Raw genomic sequence first — 21051 nt, 5'->3', positions numbered from 1 at the left:
TCCTACTTCCGGCCGCTGGCGGAAGACGCCTGGACTGGCCTTGGAAGGGGACACCCAAGTGCTTACTGGGACTTGTAGTCAGGTCGCTGAATGAGAGCTTGAGGCTAACAGGGTGCGGACTACGCCTCCCAGCGGGCACCGCGGCCGAGCGCCGCGCCCACCTGCTCGCGGCGGGCAGAGCAGGGCCGCGCCTGCGCCGTGCGGGAAGATGGCACCTGCCGGCTGCGGCTGCGGCTGCTCGGGCAGCTTGGGTGCTGCGGTGGTGCGGCCGCTGCTCCTGCTGCTGGGGGCGCTGGCCTGCGCGCGGGCCACGGAGCACTACTCTCCGCTGTCCTTGCTGAAGCAGGAGCTTCAGCACCGGCAGCAGCAGGAGGCCCCGGCAGGCGGTGGCTGTCCGCAGTCGGGGGACTGGGCGGACCAGTACCCGGAGTGCGGTGAGTGGGCCGAGCCGCCCTCTCCCTGGGCCGCCCCTGCCCAGCGTGGAAGCATCTGGGAAGTGGGGGCACCGGGGATGGGCTCAGTTGGGCGGCGGGGACGAGGACCTGCCTGGAGGGTGCCTGTTGGCGTGCACGGGCCGGGAAGTCAGACTTCTTTCTGCTTGCCCCCGTAGGTGATTTGTTCAACCCCCGCCCCAGGAGTCCAATTCTGAGAGGTGCAAGCAGGTTGGATTTGCGGGGTGACCCGTGCTCCTCAGATGTACCCCCGACGGTAGAGAGAGAGCTTCAGGCCTGATTCCTGCGTGCATTCCAGCTGCTCATACTCATTCATTGAAGTCAGGCTCTGGGCAAAAAGCACATGCTCTTTCTGTTTTGAGTTGTACAGTGGGCGTTTTTACCCACCAGTACCCTCCCCACTGTCCCTCCCCCTCAGTGGGTGACCCTCCGACTTGCTGTGGGAAAGACCTGGGTATACCTAATAGCAGCTGGCTGATGATGCCTTTTAAGACACCCCACTAATGTTCAGCACCTTACGCCTGCCCAGACGCTACCTCGTTTCTTAGCTGAGATGAAGTCTCAAGATTAGTGCAATATGACTTCCTTTGAGCACCATCTGGCTTCTTGGGATGGCTTTTGGACTTATTTTGTGTCCTGGCCTTGCCTGCCAACAGTGTTGCTGATGTGGCCAGCATTCCTTAGCAAACCAAATGACCATTGTTAATGTCACCTCCTGATTCAGGGCAGGGGGTTACCTGTCTGTGAACTTGTCTGTAAATAGGAGACTCCATTTACTTGACTGTGAGGTTTTGTTTTTGAGAAAGGGTCTCTCTGAGCTCAGGTTGGCTTTGAACTTGCATTTACCATGATCCTTCTCTTTAACCCCTCCAAGTTGGGCTTACAAGTGTGAACTTCCATGCTCAACTTTACAGACAGATTCTGTCTTAACCTCCAAGGGCTCTTAGTAGGAAATGCCTCTCTTCTGTTTGTACCAATCCTGGAAGATTACATGGAAGTTGGACTCTGTGACGCTTACCTCAGGCACCTGTGGGGACAAATTCAGGATAGGCAAGTAAGCATGTCATAGCCCGAGGGGCTATTCTCATCAGTATTTAGAGCCCCCATACCACCAACACAATGGTCTACTCTGGATGTCCAGAACCTATCAGGTCTCCGAAATCATACAGGTCTGACCTCACCACGAGGATACCTTTGGAATACCGCGGTCACTTTCTTGCCAGACTCTCGACTTGGGGCAAGGAGCTGCAGCGTTGGTCTCAGGTGCCAGCTGCTGAGGGACGGATGCCTGCTTGGGTCTCTGTGCATCTGACAAGCCTTGCTCAGGCTTACTGGCTCCCTGCAGCACCCCCTGTGGCGGAGGAGAAATGGTTCTAGGGAGAGCAAGCAGATCAGGCTAGCGGTGTCTGTCAGCAATGGCTGGCCCTGCTGGTCCCAGGGAACAGCGTGAACCTGCCAACCTGCAAGGATGCTTGCTATGTGTCTCTGCCCTAGGCTTATGTGTTCCCCGGTCCATAGTGATATTTCGTCTTCTAGTATAGTTTTATGTTTCTTACTGAAAGTAATTTATAATATTTTCGATCCTATTTTCCCATGAGAAGATTATTGTTTTTTTAAATATGATTTACTTATAGTTTTGTCTTTGTGGAGGGTGGTAGGTGTGTGCGGGTGTGGCCATAAAGGCCAAAGCGGGCATCCGGTCACCTGAAGCTGGAGTTACAGGTGATTGTGAGTGCTAGGAACCAAACTTGGGTCTTAACCACTGGGCCTGCTTCTGAGCTGAGAGAATAATCCTACGCTTTAAGGAGAAGAATCTGTCTGCTATGTTATTTGCTCATTTGCTCATGCTTTCCATTTTTCTTTTGTTTTCCTTTCTTTTCTTTCTTTCTTTCTTTTTTTTTTTTTTTTTTTTTTTTTTTTTTTTTTTTGCTTTATCTTGTTTGAGACTGGCTTACACTAATTTAAGCTAGCCTAGGCTGGAACTCACTTTGTAGCTCAGGGTGCCCTTGAGTTTGTGACAGTCCTCCAGCCTCAGTCTCGAGTGCTGAGAATAAAGGCATGTGCCTCAAAACCTGAGAAACTTGTTTTCAAAATAAAAGGTTTTTTTTTTTTTCTTTTCTTATTCCTGTGGCCCTTTTTAATTTGTAAGTGTGGGAGGAAATACTGACGGAGCCTTTTCCCAGTTGTCTTCCCCAGTCCCGTTACACAATAGGAAATGCTTTGTGCCTTTTGTCGACGCTGAACTAGTTAGTGTTCATTACCATTTTCCCAGGAGGAAACTGAAGTCAAAAGCTAAGCAAGCTTACCCTGGAAGAACCCAGACTTGGGATTAATTTGATTTTGGGTTATATTCTCAGGAGTTTTTGCATATCGGCATAATCTCAATAAGCATTAATATAATAAGTCCTACACCTTAAACGTATTGAAAGTTATATTTGTTTGTTTTTGTTTTAACTTTTTTTTTCAAGTCAGGGTTTTCTGTGTAGCCCTGGCTGTCCTAGAATTCACTCTGTAGACCAGGCTGACTTCGAACTCAGAAATCCNCCTGCCTCTGCCTCCTGAGTGCTGGAATTAAAGGTGTGTACCGCTACCACAGGCTTGAAATAAGTAGTTTTGCTTATTTATTTATTTTTAATTAATTTTATTTAATTTTTTAACGAGTGATCTGTTTGCAAGTACACCTGTATGCCAAAAGAGGTCATTAGATCCCTTTTATAGATGGTAGTAAAATTTATTATTATTTTATTTATTTTTTAATATATGAGTGCTCTATCTGCAAGTATACCTGTAAGCCAAAAGAGGGCATCAGATTCCTTTTTATAGATAGTACTGAGCCACCACCATGTGGTTGCTGGGGATTAAACTCAGGACCTCTGGAAGAGCAGCCGGTGCTCTTAACCACTCAGCCACCAGCCCCAAAACTTGTATTTTTAAATAACACTTAGGATTTCAGACTTTATACGTATATTAAAATGTGTCACCGATCCTAGTGGTTTGGACTGTGTAGCCACAGGAAAGCTGTGTGTGTACCAGGCATGGATGAGTGTGCTGCACCTTAATGACCTGACTGAGTCCCTTGCAGGGAGCTGAGTTTGGTGTAGGGTGAGCAGACCCAGGACACCTGACTAGAGGAGCGACGCTGGGCAGTTGGTGGGGAGAGTGGAGTCCCGCCTTGCTGATGTTGTACAAGGCAGTGAGTGAAGACTCACTGTGCTGTCAGAGGAGCTCTGGAGAGAGTAACTTTGAATAGATCCCAGAGACATCTCTGACCCTTCCCTTTTATGGATCTAGCAAAGTATGGACTGTTATCAGTTGGAACTAAAGAATTCAGGTTTTTTGCTCTTTCTACAAACCTATGTGGTGTGTCATTCTAGCAGAACACTGGCTGGTTCTTTACAGATGTCTGAAGCTACATCTTAGTAACCAATCAATTGCACTTCTGGTAACTTCCCACACGCCTTTGGTTCCTCCTCCTTTGTGGTAAGAGGAAGGATGAACTAAGGTGGGGCTTCTTTTCCTTTTGAGGTCCTCTGTCGTGTGTCCCAGACTGGTCTCTAGCTCTCTACACACACCAGACTATGACTTTGAGCTTCTGAGCCCTCTGCCTCTGCTTCCTGAAATGCTAAGATTACGGGTGTGTGCTACCACACCTGGTTTGGTTGAGGCGCTGGAGCTTCTTGCTTGCTGTGCAAGGACTTTACCCAAAGAGCCTCGTTTCAGCCCTTATGTGAAGTGACAGACTTGTTTGCTCCTAGGTGACAGTCCTGTACTTGATGTCTTCATGGCAGTTTTTAGTGAGGCACCTCCGTCCACTTGGTGACTTTTGTACAATCCAAGTTGAATGTTGCACTCTGTCTGTATAATGACGTACAGCCTTAAACATGTGAAAGTTGTTGGGATAAATAATCCCAGAATAGAGCCAGTGACATGGCCTAGTGGATAAAGATGCCCTCAAGCTTCTGGGGGTACTAGACACACAAGTGGTGCATAGAAGCAAATTCAAGCCAAACACTTGTACACATAAATCTTTTAAAATAAATGAAAAACAAAACAAAACAACAACAACAAAAAACCCCACCTCAATCTGAAAGACTTCTAGTCCAGACCCAGGCCAACCCAGGCCAATGAGATGGCTCAGTGGGTAAAGGCAGTTTCCACAGCCTGATGACCTGCGTTAAAACCCTGGGACCCACGTGGTGAAGAGAACAGATTTCCACAAGTTATTCTTAGACGTCTTCTTGCACACTGTGGCATGTTCATACACTTGCAGCAGTTAATGTAATTTTTTTAATAACCCACATAGACCAGTAAATGTTTTTTTTTTGTTTTTTGTTTTTTTTAAAATAACACTCAGCACGTGCCAGGGAACCATTATTTTCTGCAAGCCGCGATGTCCTTAGCTATTTTTGGTTGTGGTTCTCCCGATCATAAAGAATGGGGCACAGAAGTAAGGGCACTAAAGGCCACGCCCAGCATCAGCAGCTGCCGAGGTGCCCGAGCTCTGAGCCAGCAGGGCATTGCCTCCACAGCAGTCAGGGGAATAGCACAGTGGAACATAGAGCCGCCTTCTCTGAAAACACCGTTCAGCCAGTTATCCAGGAGCCTACCCAAGCGAGGTGCGGAGGAACAGCTATTTGACTTTAGAGAAAGGAGTTTGGTGAAACCTGCAAATCACTGGAGCAGGTGTGTGTCCTTGAGAGCAAGGTGCCGAGTGTGTCAGCAAGCGGGCAGTTGTTTAAATTCAGTCTTTTCCCCTCACTTGTGTAAGTAAGATCACAGCTTAGTAAAGTACTATCTGTATCAGTGCAGAAGCAGGGATGGGACAGTGTCCACGGTGAGCCATATCTGCAGTGAGCCATGTCCATGGCAGAGGCCATTTAAAACTGGGAGAAGTGCAATATTGCAGTTGGAATCTGCAGTGAGGTGGGCCTGGGGCACTCAGCCTTGGCTCACAACTTACTGCCAAGCCTCCTATTTTCCTGTGTTTGTTTGTTTTTGGCTCTTTGAGACTGAGTCTTATTAGGTAGCTCTGGCTGGTCTGGAACTCACATAGAGTCCCCCTCTGTCTCCCAACTGCTGGCATTAAAGGCGTGCTTCCCCATGCCTGGCCTTCTAAGTCTCCTTTAAAAAGTATTTTTTACATTTATTTATCTGTTTGTTGTCCGTTACTCTGTGCACACTCATGCACTTGTGCACATGCAAACAGGTGTACCTGTGTCACAGCACAAGTATGGAGGTCAAAGGCTAGCTTGGCAGGAATGAATTCTCCCTCCACCACGTGGGTTTCGGGGACTAAACTGAGGTCACTGGGCTTGGTGACAGGTGCCCTTAGCCCTAGCGAGCTGTCAGTTATGATCCAATACAGACTGCGATCTAGTGTCCTCAAAGTCTGCTGCTGTCCTTGGCGGTGTCCCTGCCTTTGTCCCTCTGGGTGTGGCCCTCGGGGACCTAGATACTGCTCAGCACTCTGTTCTTTGCCTCATGGTTCCTAGGGCAGAGCGGGGTGCCCTTTAGTCACCGTGGCACTTTTCGGACAGCTGCCGGGGGCGAGGTTCTCACAACATGGAAGGAACTATCCTGGAGAGACCCTGGCTGTTGTACATATTACGTGCTCTGCAGCTCCTTCCAACATTTCTTTCTCTGGGACAGTCCTTACCCCGTATGCCAGAGGTCCTCAACCTTCCTAATGCCGCGACCCTATAATACAGTTCTCCATGTTGTGGTGACTCCCAACCATAAAATTATCTTGTTGATACTTCATAACTACAATATTTGCTACTGTTCCGAATCGTACTGTAAATTTCTGTGTTTCCTGGTGGCCTTAGGCAACGCATGTGAAGGGGTATTTGACCCCCAAAGGGGTTTTGACCTCAGGTTAAGAATCGCTGATGTGGGGCTGGTGAGATGGCTCAGTGGGTAAGAGCACCTGACTGCTTTTCCAAAGGACCAGAGTTCAAATCCCAGCAACCACATGGTGGCTCACAACCATCTGTAATGAGATCTGACTCCCTCTTCTGGTGTGTCTGAAGACAGCTACAGTGTACTTACATATAATAAATAAATAAATCTTTAAAAAAAAAAAAAAGAAAAAGAAAAGAATCGCTGATGTGGGGCATTCCCAGTCTACTCAGTCCCTCAGCCCTGGAGAAGCCACTTGTCCTTCTGTCTCCATAGTTACCCATGTGGCCCTCTGGGAGTTGTGTACTCTGTGACCTTTTTTCCCATCCTGATTCTGTGGCTGAGCCTCACTTTTCCATGTTGTGTGTATGAGCACTTCATTTCTGTGGAGGGATAATCAATCCATCATGTGTATCTATCCCAGCTCATCTGCCGTGACGACTTGGGGGGTTACCCACCTTTTGGGTATTATGAATACCTCTCCTGTGAACCTGTGCACAGCATTTGTTTGAGTTCCCATATTCAGTTCTTAATTTATTCATAGATGGAGTTGCTGGGTCATATTGGTGGTTCTATGTATGACCTGAGGAATGGCCAACACATTTTCTGCAGTGGCTGAATCACTGTACCGTCCTTCCACCAGAGTCCAAAGTTTCCAATTTCTCACAGCCGTCCTGTGGGTTCCTCTAGTAACAATGGTGGCCTTTTCTTGTGTTCAGTAGCTTTTTTTGTATATCTTCAGGAAGTCACCTACCAAGGCCCTTTGCTCCTCTGTAATCTGATTGTCTTTTTCCCTTTGAGTTGCAGGCCACGTTTATTTATATGTCTTGGACTCTGGACCCTTAGTGCATGTCTTGTGTTAGATCTCCTGGCTAGGCTCTGTGTGTGTATGTGAGTGTGGGTATGTGCACACATGTGAGCAGGTATGTGCTCCACAGCACTGGCATCTGGGTTGTAGATGGTGTCGGCTCTGCCCACTCTTTCAGAATGGCCCTGACTTCCCTCCTAACCTTAGTCTCCAGTCAGGAAGCTCTGCTGTTGTTTGTGACAGGTAGCAGGGCACCTGCGACCTGTAGAGCACCACCTCCCAGCTGGGGTTGAGAAAGCAAACCTCTGAACCTTAATTTACCTCTGCTTTGGTTCTGTGAGCATCCTAGGATTTCAGCTTATGGCCCTTAAATTCTCTGAGGTGAGCAAGTGACGCAGAATGTTTGCTTTGCAGAGTCGTCATTTTTGAACTTCCACGAATCTGACTGTGAACTGAGAGGCTCGGCGCCCTGTGACTCGCTGCTCTCTCTCAACACCGAGAAGATTCTGGTATGTGTCCCTCCACTCTGCACGCACTGAGCACTGGCCAGGTCCCCACCCGCGGCCTTTCCACTGCAAATTCCTCTATGACCGAGGTTTGCCTAAGAGCCCTGCCACCTCAGGGGACTGTGCCCCCTGTCCTGTGTATGTTTGGATCTGCACTAGCTTGTTCTTGGCTCTGGAGGCAAGCAGAACACTATGGTCTATGACAAGAAGGTCCAGAAGCCATATTGAACACAGTGGTCCATTCACTGTGGTTGGCAGTATGGTTCATTCGTCACAGGGAATCGCTCAGCTACTTAGCTATGTGCTCCAGCAGACTCTGTGCTGAACGGAAAGACAAGCTTAGATTTGGAGCTGTCTCTAGATCCCATCTTCTAGGTTTGTCTGGGTAACGGATCTTTAGTCCTTTCTGATGTAGACTTTCCTACATATGTGCCTAGGAGTTTGAATTGTGTCTGTGACAACTCCAGCCTGGAATTGATTGTTTTCATAACATTTTTCACATTTATTTAATTACTTACTTGTATGTGTACACATATGCCATGGTGCATGTGTATGAGTCAGAGGACAACTTATGGGAATTGGTTCTCTTGTGTGCTCTGTGGCTCGAACTCAGGAAGTCAACGTTGGCACCTTTACCCACTGAGCCATCTTGTCAGCCCCCATGGTTTTAATGCAAGTGCTGTGGGCCACCTGTATCATCATTTGGTGTTGGCTGTCAGAGCCTCTAGAGACATGGCAGCTGTTTGTATACCAAAGAGAACCCATTAGAACTGTCTGTATGGTTGCTGAAGATAACGTGTAAGAGTATTCAGTCAAGGGTGGTAACTTATGACTGTGATCCAGGCACTTGGACTGTGAGGGTGGTAGGATGGCCTTGAGTTCAAGGCCAGCCTGGGCTCCATAGAGTTCTGGGTCATCAAGTGCTGTATTACAAGATACTGCCTTTAAGAAAGTCCTTGCTTCTGAGGCAGCTCCTGTGTCCTATAGTTTGTGCCCTCTCCCAACATTCCAGTCATACATGGTCTCCATGTCTGCCTAGGGCCAGGCTTACACCTCCACCACATGGCTGTGTGCATTACTGGGGGAGTGTGTAGTAACTTGCCTTGTTTCTTGGCCAGATTCTTTTATGTTCATCTTGTAGCTGTGGTGTCTAGAATAGAATGCTTTACCTGGTATTCTTTGTTCAAGCCATGCTGGAGGACTGATCTTCTCAACATAATTAAGGGCACAAAAGAGCATGCACAAACTCAGGGGCCCCAGAGTAGCCAGAAGGACTAATCCCCACAGAAGAGGGAAGATGCTCTTGGAAACAGACGTGCTGGTGATAGGGGACCTACCTGAGTATTCACCCACAAACCACATTCTTGAAGCTCAGTCAGCAGATAGTGGCACATACGTTCTGCTTCCATAGAGCTCAATCACGGCTCCAGTGTCGTCACACACAGGCTTCTCCTGCGGGGCTTGCATCGTTTGTTAAACGCTAATGATGTTTGTTCGTTTGTTTTCAGAGCCAGGCCAAGTCTATTGCAGAGCAGAAGAGATTCCCGTTTGCTACTGACAATGACAGCACCAATGAAGAATTAGGTGAGAATCCAGTCTGGGAGCAACCCCGTAACACCTGCCCAGAGCCGTGGGAGCACCCCGTAACACCTGCCCAGAGCCGTGGGAGCACCCCGTAACACCTGTCCAGAGCCGTGATTGGATACAGAATAGGAAACCAGATGGGAGGGACATCTAGGAGATGTAGCACTGCCGGTCAGGCTTACCAGGCCTTCATGAGATTCTGTGTGGTGTGCATCATGACAGAAGATTTGGGTGGGGTCTGTGGATGTGTCTCAGCTGGTGGAATGCTTGCCTCGTATATAGGACCCCACCCCACCCCCACCCCCAGCACATGTAAACTAGGTGTGGTATAATTCCAGCATTTGAGAGGTGGAAAGAGGAGGATCAAAAGTTCATGGTCATCCTTGGCTAAATAGGAGACAGCCTGGGACACAGGAGGCCCTGGCACAAGCAAAGGAAAGGAAGGAAGGCAGACAGGAAGGAAGAAAAGATTTTTGTACAGTGGTCAGTAAGGACTAGTCTAGCCCTGGGTTTCTATGGAAATGAAAAGTGATGCTAGTAAGATCAGCTGCTCTGTGTTAGAAGAGCCATGTGCTGTCATCATGAACAGCAAGGAAGTGAGAGGAAGGAGACCAGGAACAGTGTCATGGGTGGGAACAGTCACACCCATCGGGTCTACAGAGGAGACCCAGAACAGTGTCATGGGTGGGAACAGTCACACCCATCGTGTCTACAGAGGAGCGTCATGGTTTGTCCATTCCTGGCATGCTTTAAAACAGGTGGGGTTCCCAGCATCTTACATGTGTTGAGATACTTACTCCCCATTGCCCAGTGAGCTCACACGTAAGGAGTGGACCCACAGCAAGCACAGGTCTGTGCAGAGCAGACGAACCCAAGCTCCTGCATGTGGCTGCAGGAAGCACCCCGAGGGATCTTGCATCTAATTGTCATTTCATCCTTATTGTGGCCATCTGTTCCCTCATCATGGTAGCTCAGTCCTTCTGTGCTGAGTCCTTTCCTTAGCTTTGTCACTGCAGAACACTGCCACCTTTGCAAAGTGCACCCCCCCCCCCCCGGCTTTTCTCTGGGGTAACTTTGAGAACTAACTGTCCTTTAAGGCGTCAGTCAGGCTGATCTTTGTGGTATGGTTGGCTTCTTTCAGCTGAATGTCCATTTAGTAGATGGTACTTGAGCTCTGGTATGGGGGCTGGAGAGATGGTTCAGAGAACCGACTGCTTTTCCAGAGGACCTAGGTTCTATTCCCAGCACCCCATCGCTGTCTGTAACTCCCGTTCCAGGGGATCTGATGCCACCTTCTGGCCTCCATGAGCATGAGGCATGTGTGTGCTGCAGATATACATGCAGTCAGAATAAAACCAAACCAAACCAACCCTCACACCCCTTGGTATGAGCCTGCCTTATGCAGTCTTAGGAACGACCCAGGAAGCTTGAGCTGAGTAGGTTCTTCAGTCTGACAGATTCTTCTCGGAAATAAAAAAAAACAAACCCTATTGGCAGAGGCAGTGTTCAGAGACAAGTTGCTGTCTGTGGAGATCTCTGCTGAAATTGGAGCTATTCTAGGGGTTTTGCTTTGTTTTATTGTTTTGTTTTTTAAATATATATCCCTGGGTTTCCACGGTAAAATTTATCCCCAGTAACTATTTACGTTAGGGTGAGATGTAGATTAGTATTCTTTGAAGTTGTGGGTAGGTATGGCAAAATTGGGGCCCTATTTGTTCTCTTTTGAGGGACATTTGGTAGCCAGAGCCCAGACAAATCCATGTTCCAAACTAAAGGTTTCCCTGAAATAAATAAACTTTTTTCCATTTTATTTTTTAAAGAATTAAAGAATATATAATGTATGTATTTCTTTTATGAGAATGAGTGTTTTGCCCACATGTATGTATGTGCACTATGTATGTGACCTTGGAGGTCAGAAGAGGGTGTTGGAGCCCCTGGAACTAGAGTTACAGACAGCTGTGAGCCATCATGTGGGTACTGGACCTGCATCCTTGTCCTATGGAAGAGCAGTCAGTGCTCTTAACCTCTGAGCTGCCTCTCAGCCCTCTGTTCTGTTTTATAACTCATTTTTTCAATAGTAGATATTACCAGTTATGGGAAAATAGGGAATTCTAAAAACATATCTGAGAGGGATCCTTAAGAAAACTTACCTCTGGCTAATTAAGCAAGAGCCAGAGAGTTTGAAGAGGTTTCTGGGGTCCCCATCCCCATACTGCGGCAGAACTGAGCCTGTTTTAGCCATCAAGTGGTGTTTGTCATCTTAGGTTCCGAAAGCTGACCTTGTGTCCTGTGTGGCAGCCTGGTCTGGGAAGCCTGGCCCTGGAGCTTGGGTCTGCTCTCGGGGCTGCACTCAGTGGCACCCTTGTCAGGCAGCCCTTCAGCCACGGGCACTTCACCTCCTTGTCTGCAAGTGGAGGGGATAATTGTACCATCCTTTTAGTAGCCTCTCAGAGAGTAAGAGCCTTCTATTCCTAAAGGTATGGGGCTCCTCTGGTGCCTGAGAAGAGTTATGAGGTATTGTGAGTTTCTGACAAAACTCACTTTAATCTGGTCTGGGTTCATCCTGAGAGGCGGACTGGCTGAAATGGAATGTGCAAGAGGAAAATGAAAGCCTAGACAAAATTCTGTTCAAGGCTCCGAATTTTAATAATCGAACTCCGTTTAAATAACATGGAAAGATCTTTAGCCCCTCCTCCTAAGTCTTGAAGTTGCTGGCGGCGGGCGGGTCTAAGGATCGAGGCAGGGATGAGTGTCTGTTGACGTAGGTGGTCCAAGGATGCTGCGTTCTGGGAGATCTGGGGAGGTCCTCTCGGTAGCATCTCTCTGGTGGGCCTCAGCGCCTGTAGGGGACTGGGTTTAGAAGGACAGTGATTAGTAAAGCTTGGCAGATCTGAATATTATAACTACAGGTGGTCCAGTGGCAACTGAGAAATGGGAGGCCCCAACAAGCTATGCCCTGGTGCTGGCTAATTCTAGTCTCCATGCTGCCTGTAGGCCACTTAACCAGTGCTGGAAAGCAGATTGGGGGGCACCCATGTCATCTTGTGTGCTTGCTTCTAAGTTCTTTAATGGCACCCCTTTCTCAGAGCTGCATTCTCAGACAAGGCAGAGCGAACTCACTGACTGTGCAGCCTGCCTGCCTGTCTTCCTTTCTCCGATATTTTTCTGTTTGTCTCACAGCGATTGCTTATGTACTGGTCGGCAGCGGTCTCTACGATGAAGCAATAAGACACTTTTCAACAATGCTCCAGGTAATGTTCTCCTTGGCCATGTGATTGTGAGTGCTTAATGTGATACAAGGTGAGCCCACACATCTGCAGGGCCGCAGTGAAGCATGGTGTAGGGTTTCAGGGAGTGGAAGGGAGCATTGACCCATTACTTCTTAGTGCCAGACCTTGAAGGATCACTCCATTCCACATGGGATAAAGGAAATGAATGTTGCTTGAGTCGCTGCCCATTCCATCTGCACCGTCATGTAGCAGAAGTGGCCTTTCTCTGCAAGGTTGAAGTAGGTAGCTGCAGGTCACATCCTCTGTCACAAAACCTCTGTGGGACGTGGTCCCTCCGTGAGGCATAGACCTTCTCTGAGACATAGGCCCTCTGTGGGAGGTGGACACTAAGGGTGTGAAATTCTAACCTCTAGGACAGGACTTGAGGGACCTGATTCCTGCTTATGGATCTGCCTCTCACTTTAGCAGGGAATTGTGAGATTGCCTGATGGCAGACTATAGTTTAAGACTAGTTAAGAGAAAAGAGCCTTCGTGGTGGCATACCCCTGTAATCCCAGCACTTGGGAGGCTGAGATAGTATTTTGAGTCTTGTGAGTTCCAGGCCAGCCCTGGTTACAGGAGTACAGCCTGCACACATGCATACAGAGAAAAAGGACGGGAGAGAATCTTGTATAAGTCACCTGTATGTGCTGGGGAAGAGTCCTGCGCAGTGCTGACCTCTTACAACATTGTCTCCTTGGGCTGTTTGTAGGAATTTGTAAGTGGTTGATGGGTCTGAACAGTGCTCTACAGGAGAAAGCCTGCACTCCGCAGTTAGAGGCTCCCATGTCCTCACCTGCTCTGTGCTTCCCGCAGCTCTTCAGCCTCCTGGCATGTGTGAATCATAGTAACCACCTCTAGAGATGTGTTCTCTTTCAGTTTAGGTGAACATCCCGTAAAGAACCTTGTATCTCACATCTAGTACGTAGAGTACTCAGCACTCAGATGTCATTGTTGCTTAGAGGCCAACAGGTGGCTCACACTCTAACAGAAAGATGTCATGTTTTAAAATTTTTATTTACTTATGTGGTTTTGTTTGTTTTTTAATGAGTGCTCTATCTGTATGTACATCTGCATGCCAGAAGAGGGCATCAGATTCCTTCTTAGATGGTAGTGAGCCACCATGTGGGTGCTGGGAATTGAACTCAGGACCTCTGGAAGAGCAGCCAGTGGTCTTAACTGCTGAGCCATTTCTCCAGGCCCCTAGACTTCATTTTAAAATATTAATTTTGAAACTTGAGCTCTGCTTGTGTTAAAACACACACACACACAAAACCTTGTGATTGTATGATGTTGATAAGTATGTATTCTCAGAAAATTGATGAGATATTTTTTACTCATTACTTTTAGGTCCTTAAGTCTGTGTGGGGGTGTCCACACAGGCTTTGTTTTTCAGTGGAACTTGAAATGCAAAGATAGATGTTTAAATGGGTTTCAAATTGCAGTTCTGTATACAGATGGAGAGTAAAACTGAGAGTGAGCACAAGCCTCTGTGTAGACAGGGCCTGAGGTGTTGCTGGGGATTGAACTCAGGACCTCTGGAAGAGCAGTCAGTGCTCTTAACCCTGAGCTATCTCTCTAGTCTGAGGGAGAGATGCTTGAGCCTGCTCTTTGTGACTTCTTCCTTTCCAGTGGCCTGGTTCCCTTTTGACCCCAACTTGGCCACCAAGACAGCATCTTATCTAATGATAACCCATCAGCAGTTACTCTGACTGGGTAGTGCTGGGATTAAAGGCATGTGCCTCCACTCCAGCACCTTAAGGCATTTATGTGAGCAAAAATCATGTCTTTTGTGATACCAACAGCCTGCAGCTATATAATCATTTAGTTCTATCTTTTTCTTTTTAATTATTATTGTAGTTGATGATAGTACTAAAACATTAAAATAAAAAATGTCATTTCTACCACTCTAAAGTTGTTTAATTCCTAAATCTAATACTGCTTATGTTTTACGACATTTTTATGTTCTAAATGCACATGCTACAGAGTTTGTGTTAGTGTTTAAATTAGTGTTTTAGCTAGTCTGCAGAGATGTAGAACACTGGTGTTCCATCTTTGGAATTTCTCTCTTGAAGGACTGTTTGCATAATCTGAGGTTAGCCAGTGAGACACTGAAATAATGATACAATGTTTCCATTAGTCTGAGAAAAGTAGTCAGGCGTTGGAGTAGTGATACAATGTTTCCACTAGTCTGAGACAGCTAGTGAGACACTGTAGTAGCAATACAATGTTCCCATTAGGTTAAGATGCAGTCAGTGTAGACTGCAAGTCAACTCAAGTATGGAAGGGCGGACCAGAAGATCCTTCATAATACATTTTGAGTTAGGGCATGAGAGACCTGCTCCTCACCCATCCCTGCCCCCCTCATGCTCTCAGCCTTCTCCACACAGTGAGAAATGCAGGATCTGTGCACATTTAGGTGGGGACAGAGTGAAAGTGTCTAGGTTAGGCTTGTGACTTTTTGTCACTTTTCTTCTTAGCATATGGTTGATTATTCTAAGTAGAAAACTCAAAGATTCCATAACAAATGCCACCATCTACCCAAAAGATGTAATGAAAACTTTGGTCCTCTTTTCTGTCAAAGCTTTCCCATATTAGGCTTGTGTTTAAGAGTTCCTTGTCACTTCCTTCTGATGCCCTGTCAGCGGTGCATTGTGACTCTGGACAAGTAGGCAGCAGCAGATGTAGAATACGCTGCCAACTCCACTTAACCAGAACTTTCTTACATGGGTGGGTTTTTGCATAAACCAGTCTCTTCAGGTTGAGTTTTGAGAGTGTATTTGCTCCTTAAATCAGTTTGTGCTTGCTTTCTTTATAGTGGCAAATGTAGTGGTCAGATTTCTCCGTGTGGTGGAACTGATTTTTATCCTGTGATCCCTTTTCCTATCCAGAATTTCAGAACCTCGAACTTTTCTTTCTTTTTTTTTTTTTTTTTTTTTAATTTTTTTTTTTTTTTTAAGATTTATTTATTTATTATATGTAAGTACACTGTAGCTGTCTTCAGACACTCCAGAAGAGGGTGTCAGATCTTGTTACGGATGGTTATGAGCCACCATGTGGTTGCTGGGATTTGAACTCCGGACCTTCAGAAGAGCAGTCGGGTGCTCTTACCCACTGAGTCATCTCACCAGCCCCACCTTGAACTTTTCAAGAACTCCTGTTGCTGCTTGGGGCTCTTTGCCCTCTCTAACTAAATTGTAGCTGCTAAGAGTTTCTAAGGACCTGCTAATGGTGGTACTGACCAGTTCTGCCTGCTACTCATAGGGCCCTCCTAAGTAACTCACGCTATGATAGTTATCCTCACATAGATTTGGGCTTTTCTTGAGTTCATTAACACCCAACAGACCTATTAGACAACTGTGCACTGCAGCCCAGAGCAGCAGCAGCATCTGATTCCACTTATGGGAAGTGGCAAGGGTCACCACAGGGGTTTGGATGTTGTAACGTTGCTGTATGGAATAGACGCTATATGGTGTGAAGGTTAAGTTCCAGCGAGCTTGGTCGTTGTCTTATGGTTTCTGTTGCTGTAAAGAGGCTCCATGACTATGGCAGCTCTATAAAGGAAAGCATTTCATTGCGACCGGCTTACTGGTTCAGAAGTTTAGTCCGTTATTGTCATGGTGAGAAGCATGGTGGTGTGCAGACAGGCATGATGCCTGAGAGTAACCAAGAGTTGTACATCGTGATCCGCAGGCAGCAAAAGGAGACTGCCACAATAGGCCTGGCTTGAGCATCTGAGACCTCAAAGTCCACCCCACAGAGACACACTTCTTCCAACAAGGCCACACCTATTCAAACAAAGCCCTAACAGTGCCACTCCCCATGGGCCAAGCATTTAAACATAGGAGTCTAAGGGGGGCCAAACCTACTCCAATCTCCACAGTTATAAAGCTCCATCTTTACATTCATCTGCTCTGTGTTATCAGTGTATGAATCTGAGGTGTTCCCATGATCCCCATTTGTGTCTTTATCCCATTGTCTGTCAAGTAAAAGTGTCCTCTTTGTGTCTTACGACTCGAATTGAACATAGTTACCTGTTGTTTTTCTTTTCTTTCATCTTTTTTGTTTTTCTTAAGAAGACGTCTTACTATGTGGCCTCGAGTAGCCGCAGACTCCCGATCCTGTCCCAGCTTCCCAAGTACTGGGATTACAGGTGTGGGCCACCATGTCCAACCAGACTCAGTAAGCAGGCTTTGTAAATGTCAGTCTGCACTACAGATTGCTGATTTATCTATCTGTTCATCCATTTGAGGCAGTGTCTTACGTGGTAACCTGTGTCCATAGCACTGGAATTCTGTGTGGACCCCGACCATGGACAGAAATGCTGGTTTTACTTTGAGCTAGGCTGACGGAACATCCGTGTACCAGCATCCCTTCCACGTGCGGCTGTGCACTGCAGTGGTGGTCTTGAATGCTGAGCCTTTGCCCACTTCTTGTGCCCCTTTGGCTCTGGGAGGGCCAGCAGAGCGGGCACCTGGACAGTTTTGTGTGGATCTGATCTGATTGTGGTGGACCTGAATACTTAGCTCAGCTTTGCTTCCCACCTACCATCCACAGAAGTGAAGACACCCTGTGCCGTCTGTAACATTTTATAAACAGTTAACCCACGCTGCATCTCTCACGTGCCGAGTCTCTGTGCATTCTGAACATGGTTGAGTTTCTAGAAGTCAGCCTCCTGGTAGAAAAAAGAGTCACCTCTGCTTTTAAGAAGATTATTTCATTATATGCGTTTATGTGAGGACTCCCTTGTACGTGCCTGCACCTGAGTGCAGTGCGTGCCTGGTGCCCACAGAGGCCAGAAGAGGATCGTAGATGGTTGTAACCCACCTCATCATATAGGTGCTAGGAACCAAAGCTAGGTTCTGTAAGAACCACCAGCGAGAGCCCTTAACTCTGGGCAGGGTCTCTAGCCCCTCATGGGTAAAACTGAAAGTCACTCCTTCTGTCACTATAGCATGAGAGTAACATTTGGACTTCCCTGTTGCAGTGGCCAGACCCCAAGATGCTGCAGCTGCAGAAACTAAGGGACGTCAGGCCTGGGCTTAGTTGTCACTGAGCTCCCTTAAAATGCTGACAAGCCTATTGAAAAACAGGACTAAGCAGGTCATATTTGCTCAGTAGTTTCAAACTTAGATGCTCTAATCTCAACACATTTTTAGAGATAATGTGTTTTTGTTTTTTTAATTTAACTTAATTATTGGATGTTTTTAAGAAAAGTAACTACTACATTACATAAATAAAGCTTTGTCTTATTAACAGTTAAAGCTAAAGATGGATAATATGAGTATATAAAGTTGTACCTATTTTTAGAATTAATAAAATCTGTACTTAAAATTAGGAGTTACAACACTAGACTCCAAATCCAACAGCACAATTATCTGTCCTTCTGTATCAATTATCAAAGTATCAATTATCATCTGTCCTTCTGTATTGCTACAAAGTATTTTCTAAAAGGCTCAGTGGACCAGAGGAGCCCTTAGTGCTACATGGATGCTCACAGGGTGGGTGCAGTGTGGAGGAGAGAATTAAGCCAGGGAGTGGGGGGTGGGGGGAATGAATGGGACTGAACGGGGGCTGAATGTGGGAGTGGGGAGTGGGGGGGGGATGAAGGGACTGAATGAGGACTGAATGGGGGCTGAATGTGTGCCTGTATTCAATTTCTTCTCCTCCTTTGCTTTTTTCTTATTTTAATTAGCACTTAAATACTACAACATTCACAAGCTTTTAAGCAGCATTTTTTTTAAGGTTTAAAGTATTTTATGACTAAAAAGTGCTTGTGCCGAGGTAGCTGGAGGTTCCCAGGAGCCATTTCCTGAGAGGCATCTACAGCAGAGCGCTGTCTGCTTTAGTTTACCCTCAGCTGGCCCCATTTCCCCTCACCCACACTCCACACTTGCTAGCTCAGTCTGATGTTGCTCACCCACTCAGAGCTTTCTCTAGCTGACCTGTACATGCCCTGTGTTTATTGATAAATAAACCTGACCTGTGGTAAGACTTGATGTGCACTAGGGTCTGCGCATGTGTGAGAAGACATGCTTTGAAGACACTGGGTTCCCGAGTGACAGATATTCAAGTGCAAAATATGATGGGCTACTGAAGCCAGATCCCCTCCATCCCTCTGTCTGTCTGCTTGCTTGGAAGCCTCTTGCCTCCGCTGCCTCAGTGCCAGGATTGCAGGCTGGAGCACCATGCCCAGCTAAAATGTGCTAGACTTACAGATTAACATTTATAGGTTATGTAACACTGTCACTATACGAACACTTTAACATGTTATCTTCCTGTGACTTCAGGCTGTCTGGTGTTCTGAAGAGAAGGAAAGCACCAGGGATGGCCGCTGGTCCTTACTACGCTCTCAGACCCACCAAACTTGCCGTTCCATTTTATTCGTTTTCTTTAGTTTTTTTTTTTTTTCTTTTCTCTTTTTTTTTCCCCCTAGAAGAAATCCTCCTGCCTCAGCTTCCCGCGTGCTGGGGATACAGACGAAGCCATCATGCTGGCTTTACTTATTTCCTTTTCTAGGTGGTTAGTTAGTTTGGCATTTTGCAACAGGGTCCCAAATATTCCAGGTTGTCCTTGAACTTGTGATGTAACCGAGATTGGCTCCTGACCAATCTCCCAATTAACCAATTAACTCCTGACCCATCTCCCTCCACCTCTAAGTGCCTCACCATGCCTGACTTCCATCTGAAAGGCTATCTTACTCAGAATCTACATCTTTCTTCTGAACCCCATCTTTGTCCCATGGACCCTCTCTACTCTCCCAGCTCTGAGTGCCCTTCCAGTTAGTTCACGAGTTCACACTCCACACACCTGCTCCCTGCCCACACCATTACTAGCTCTGCTGCCGCTGAGGCCGGGATCCCTCTGCCTGTGTGCTGTGTTCTAGCCACACTCAAGGATTCTCCTTTGCCAGGGGCGCATGGGACTGTTTTCTGACTTATTTTGCTATTAATTCCAGTTGCACCCTGGAGTAATGTGGTCCCTTCCTTACCTGTTCCTCCCTACCTCCACAGCCAAGCCTTACACGCACGCACGCACAGATGCTACTGTTCTGCCTCTCAGCCTGCCTACCCTCTGTCTGGGTGGTGATCTGGGCCCTTCCCCGCCCCCCACCTCCTCCACTGTCCTCCGCTGGACAGTCAGCTCTCTCCTCCATAGGGGATCTGCCTGTACTTCTGCTCACTCACCTTGCTCGTGTGTGTGTGTGTGTGTGTGTGTGTGTGTGTGTGTGTGTGTGTGTGATCCTTTGGCAAGAATCCTTCTCCTTCCATGCTGGCTTTGCTTGTTTTTCCTAACACACAGCAGGAGTGCTGGGCCTATGTGTGGTCCCCTGGTGTGAAACCTGACTCACCAAGAACAGGCTCCAAGTTGATGGAATGGCTGTTGCCCACACAGCACACTGTAGTGGAGGAAGAGAACTCATGTTTCACTACAAGGTTCTGGAGAGAGTCAGGAAAGGTCTTGGCATGGAAGACCACTTTGGGGACAGGGGACTGGGAACATACAGTGTCACTCTCGGCCAGACTAGTTGCTGGGAAATGGCCGGGAAGTAGTTCTGGTTTTCTGAGCATGGAGTGGAAGTGTGGAAGGGAGAAGGGATAGGGTTAGCAATGAGGTCAGAGACAGGCCTCGATGCTGCAGCTCTCAGTGACTGAGCACGTGCAGACAGCACGGGTGTCTCACCCACTGACTCCCTGGTCCCCACATGTGATGTGCACACGTATGTCTGCATGTGCATACGTGCGTTACATACTGTGGTGGGCTCTCGCGCATCCTGGTGACAGTGTAAAGTACAATACTGTGGGGTTGGGTGACAGCACAGCTAAGTGGGACATCCAGACATCTGGGCACCGAGAAGAATGCAGAAGACAGGGAGGCAGCTGTAGAAACCCGGGGAACAAAGCGTAAAGAAAAGCCAGACGGATTCTTCAGGAGGCATGGTGGTCACCGTGAGAGAGAGAGAGAGAGAGAGAGAGAGAGTGTGTGTGTGTGTGTGTGTGTGTGTGTGTGTGTGTCACTGAGAGCCAGCTTCAGCATCAGGTGAAGCTGGGCACATCCATAGGGTAACTGTTTTCTACCTGTTTCTGACTCAGTATATGGTCACCTACAGTAAACTGTTCATTGTAGAAGACTGTTTGTTTGGTACATTCGAGCCATACCAAATCTGAGCCCCAGCCTGTTGTCCACTGAGATGTTGTCTTAGGTTTGAGCCCAAGTACAAGGAGCCCGGGGCTCCTGTGAGACCGAGGTGAGCAGTTGTCTAGACCCTCTCCAGGCCAAACTATTGTTCTGTTCTCACGTCGCCTCTGGACGAAAATCTCTGCTGACGCAGGCAGGCAGTATTCCTTTCGGTCCTCTGGCCTTTCTCCACCCCCCTGCACCACGGCAGCTCCCTTCCCCACCTGTGTGCCCTCTGCAGCGCCTGCTTTTCCTTCCTGTTTGAGCGTGGGGTTCATTATTCACAGGAAAGGTGTGGTTCTTGTTGGTTTCCTGTAGTATGTCTTGCTTACAATGTGTCTTCTGTTTGTGGATGA

At 47.4% G+C, this 21051-nt stretch overlaps 1 protein-coding gene across 1 annotated transcript in view; it reads left to right on the top strand.

Moving 5' to 3' along the window:
• The first annotated feature begins 207 nt into the window (after positions 1-207).
• The window catches only part of Ttc13 (tetratricopeptide repeat domain 13), a 49385-nt gene continuing 28541 nt past the window's right edge, over positions 208-21051 (top strand). The window contains exons 1-4 of the mRNA XM_029532415.1: positions 208-434; positions 7573-7667; positions 9173-9248; positions 12429-12499. Coding sequence (XP_029388275.1) covers positions 209-434; positions 7573-7667; positions 9173-9248; positions 12429-12499 — 468 coding nt within the window. The 5' untranslated portion in view covers position 208. The remainder of the gene's footprint in view (positions 435-7572; positions 7668-9172; positions 9249-12428; positions 12500-21051) is intronic.

This window comes from Mus pahari, chromosome 20, assembly GCF_900095145.1.
Source record: "Mus pahari chromosome 20, PAHARI_EIJ_v1.1, whole genome shotgun sequence".
In the NCBI taxonomy this organism is placed as follows: Eukaryota; Metazoa; Chordata; class Mammalia; order Rodentia; family Muridae; genus Mus; species Mus pahari.
This window is presented reverse-complemented; position numbering and strand designations above follow the sequence as displayed.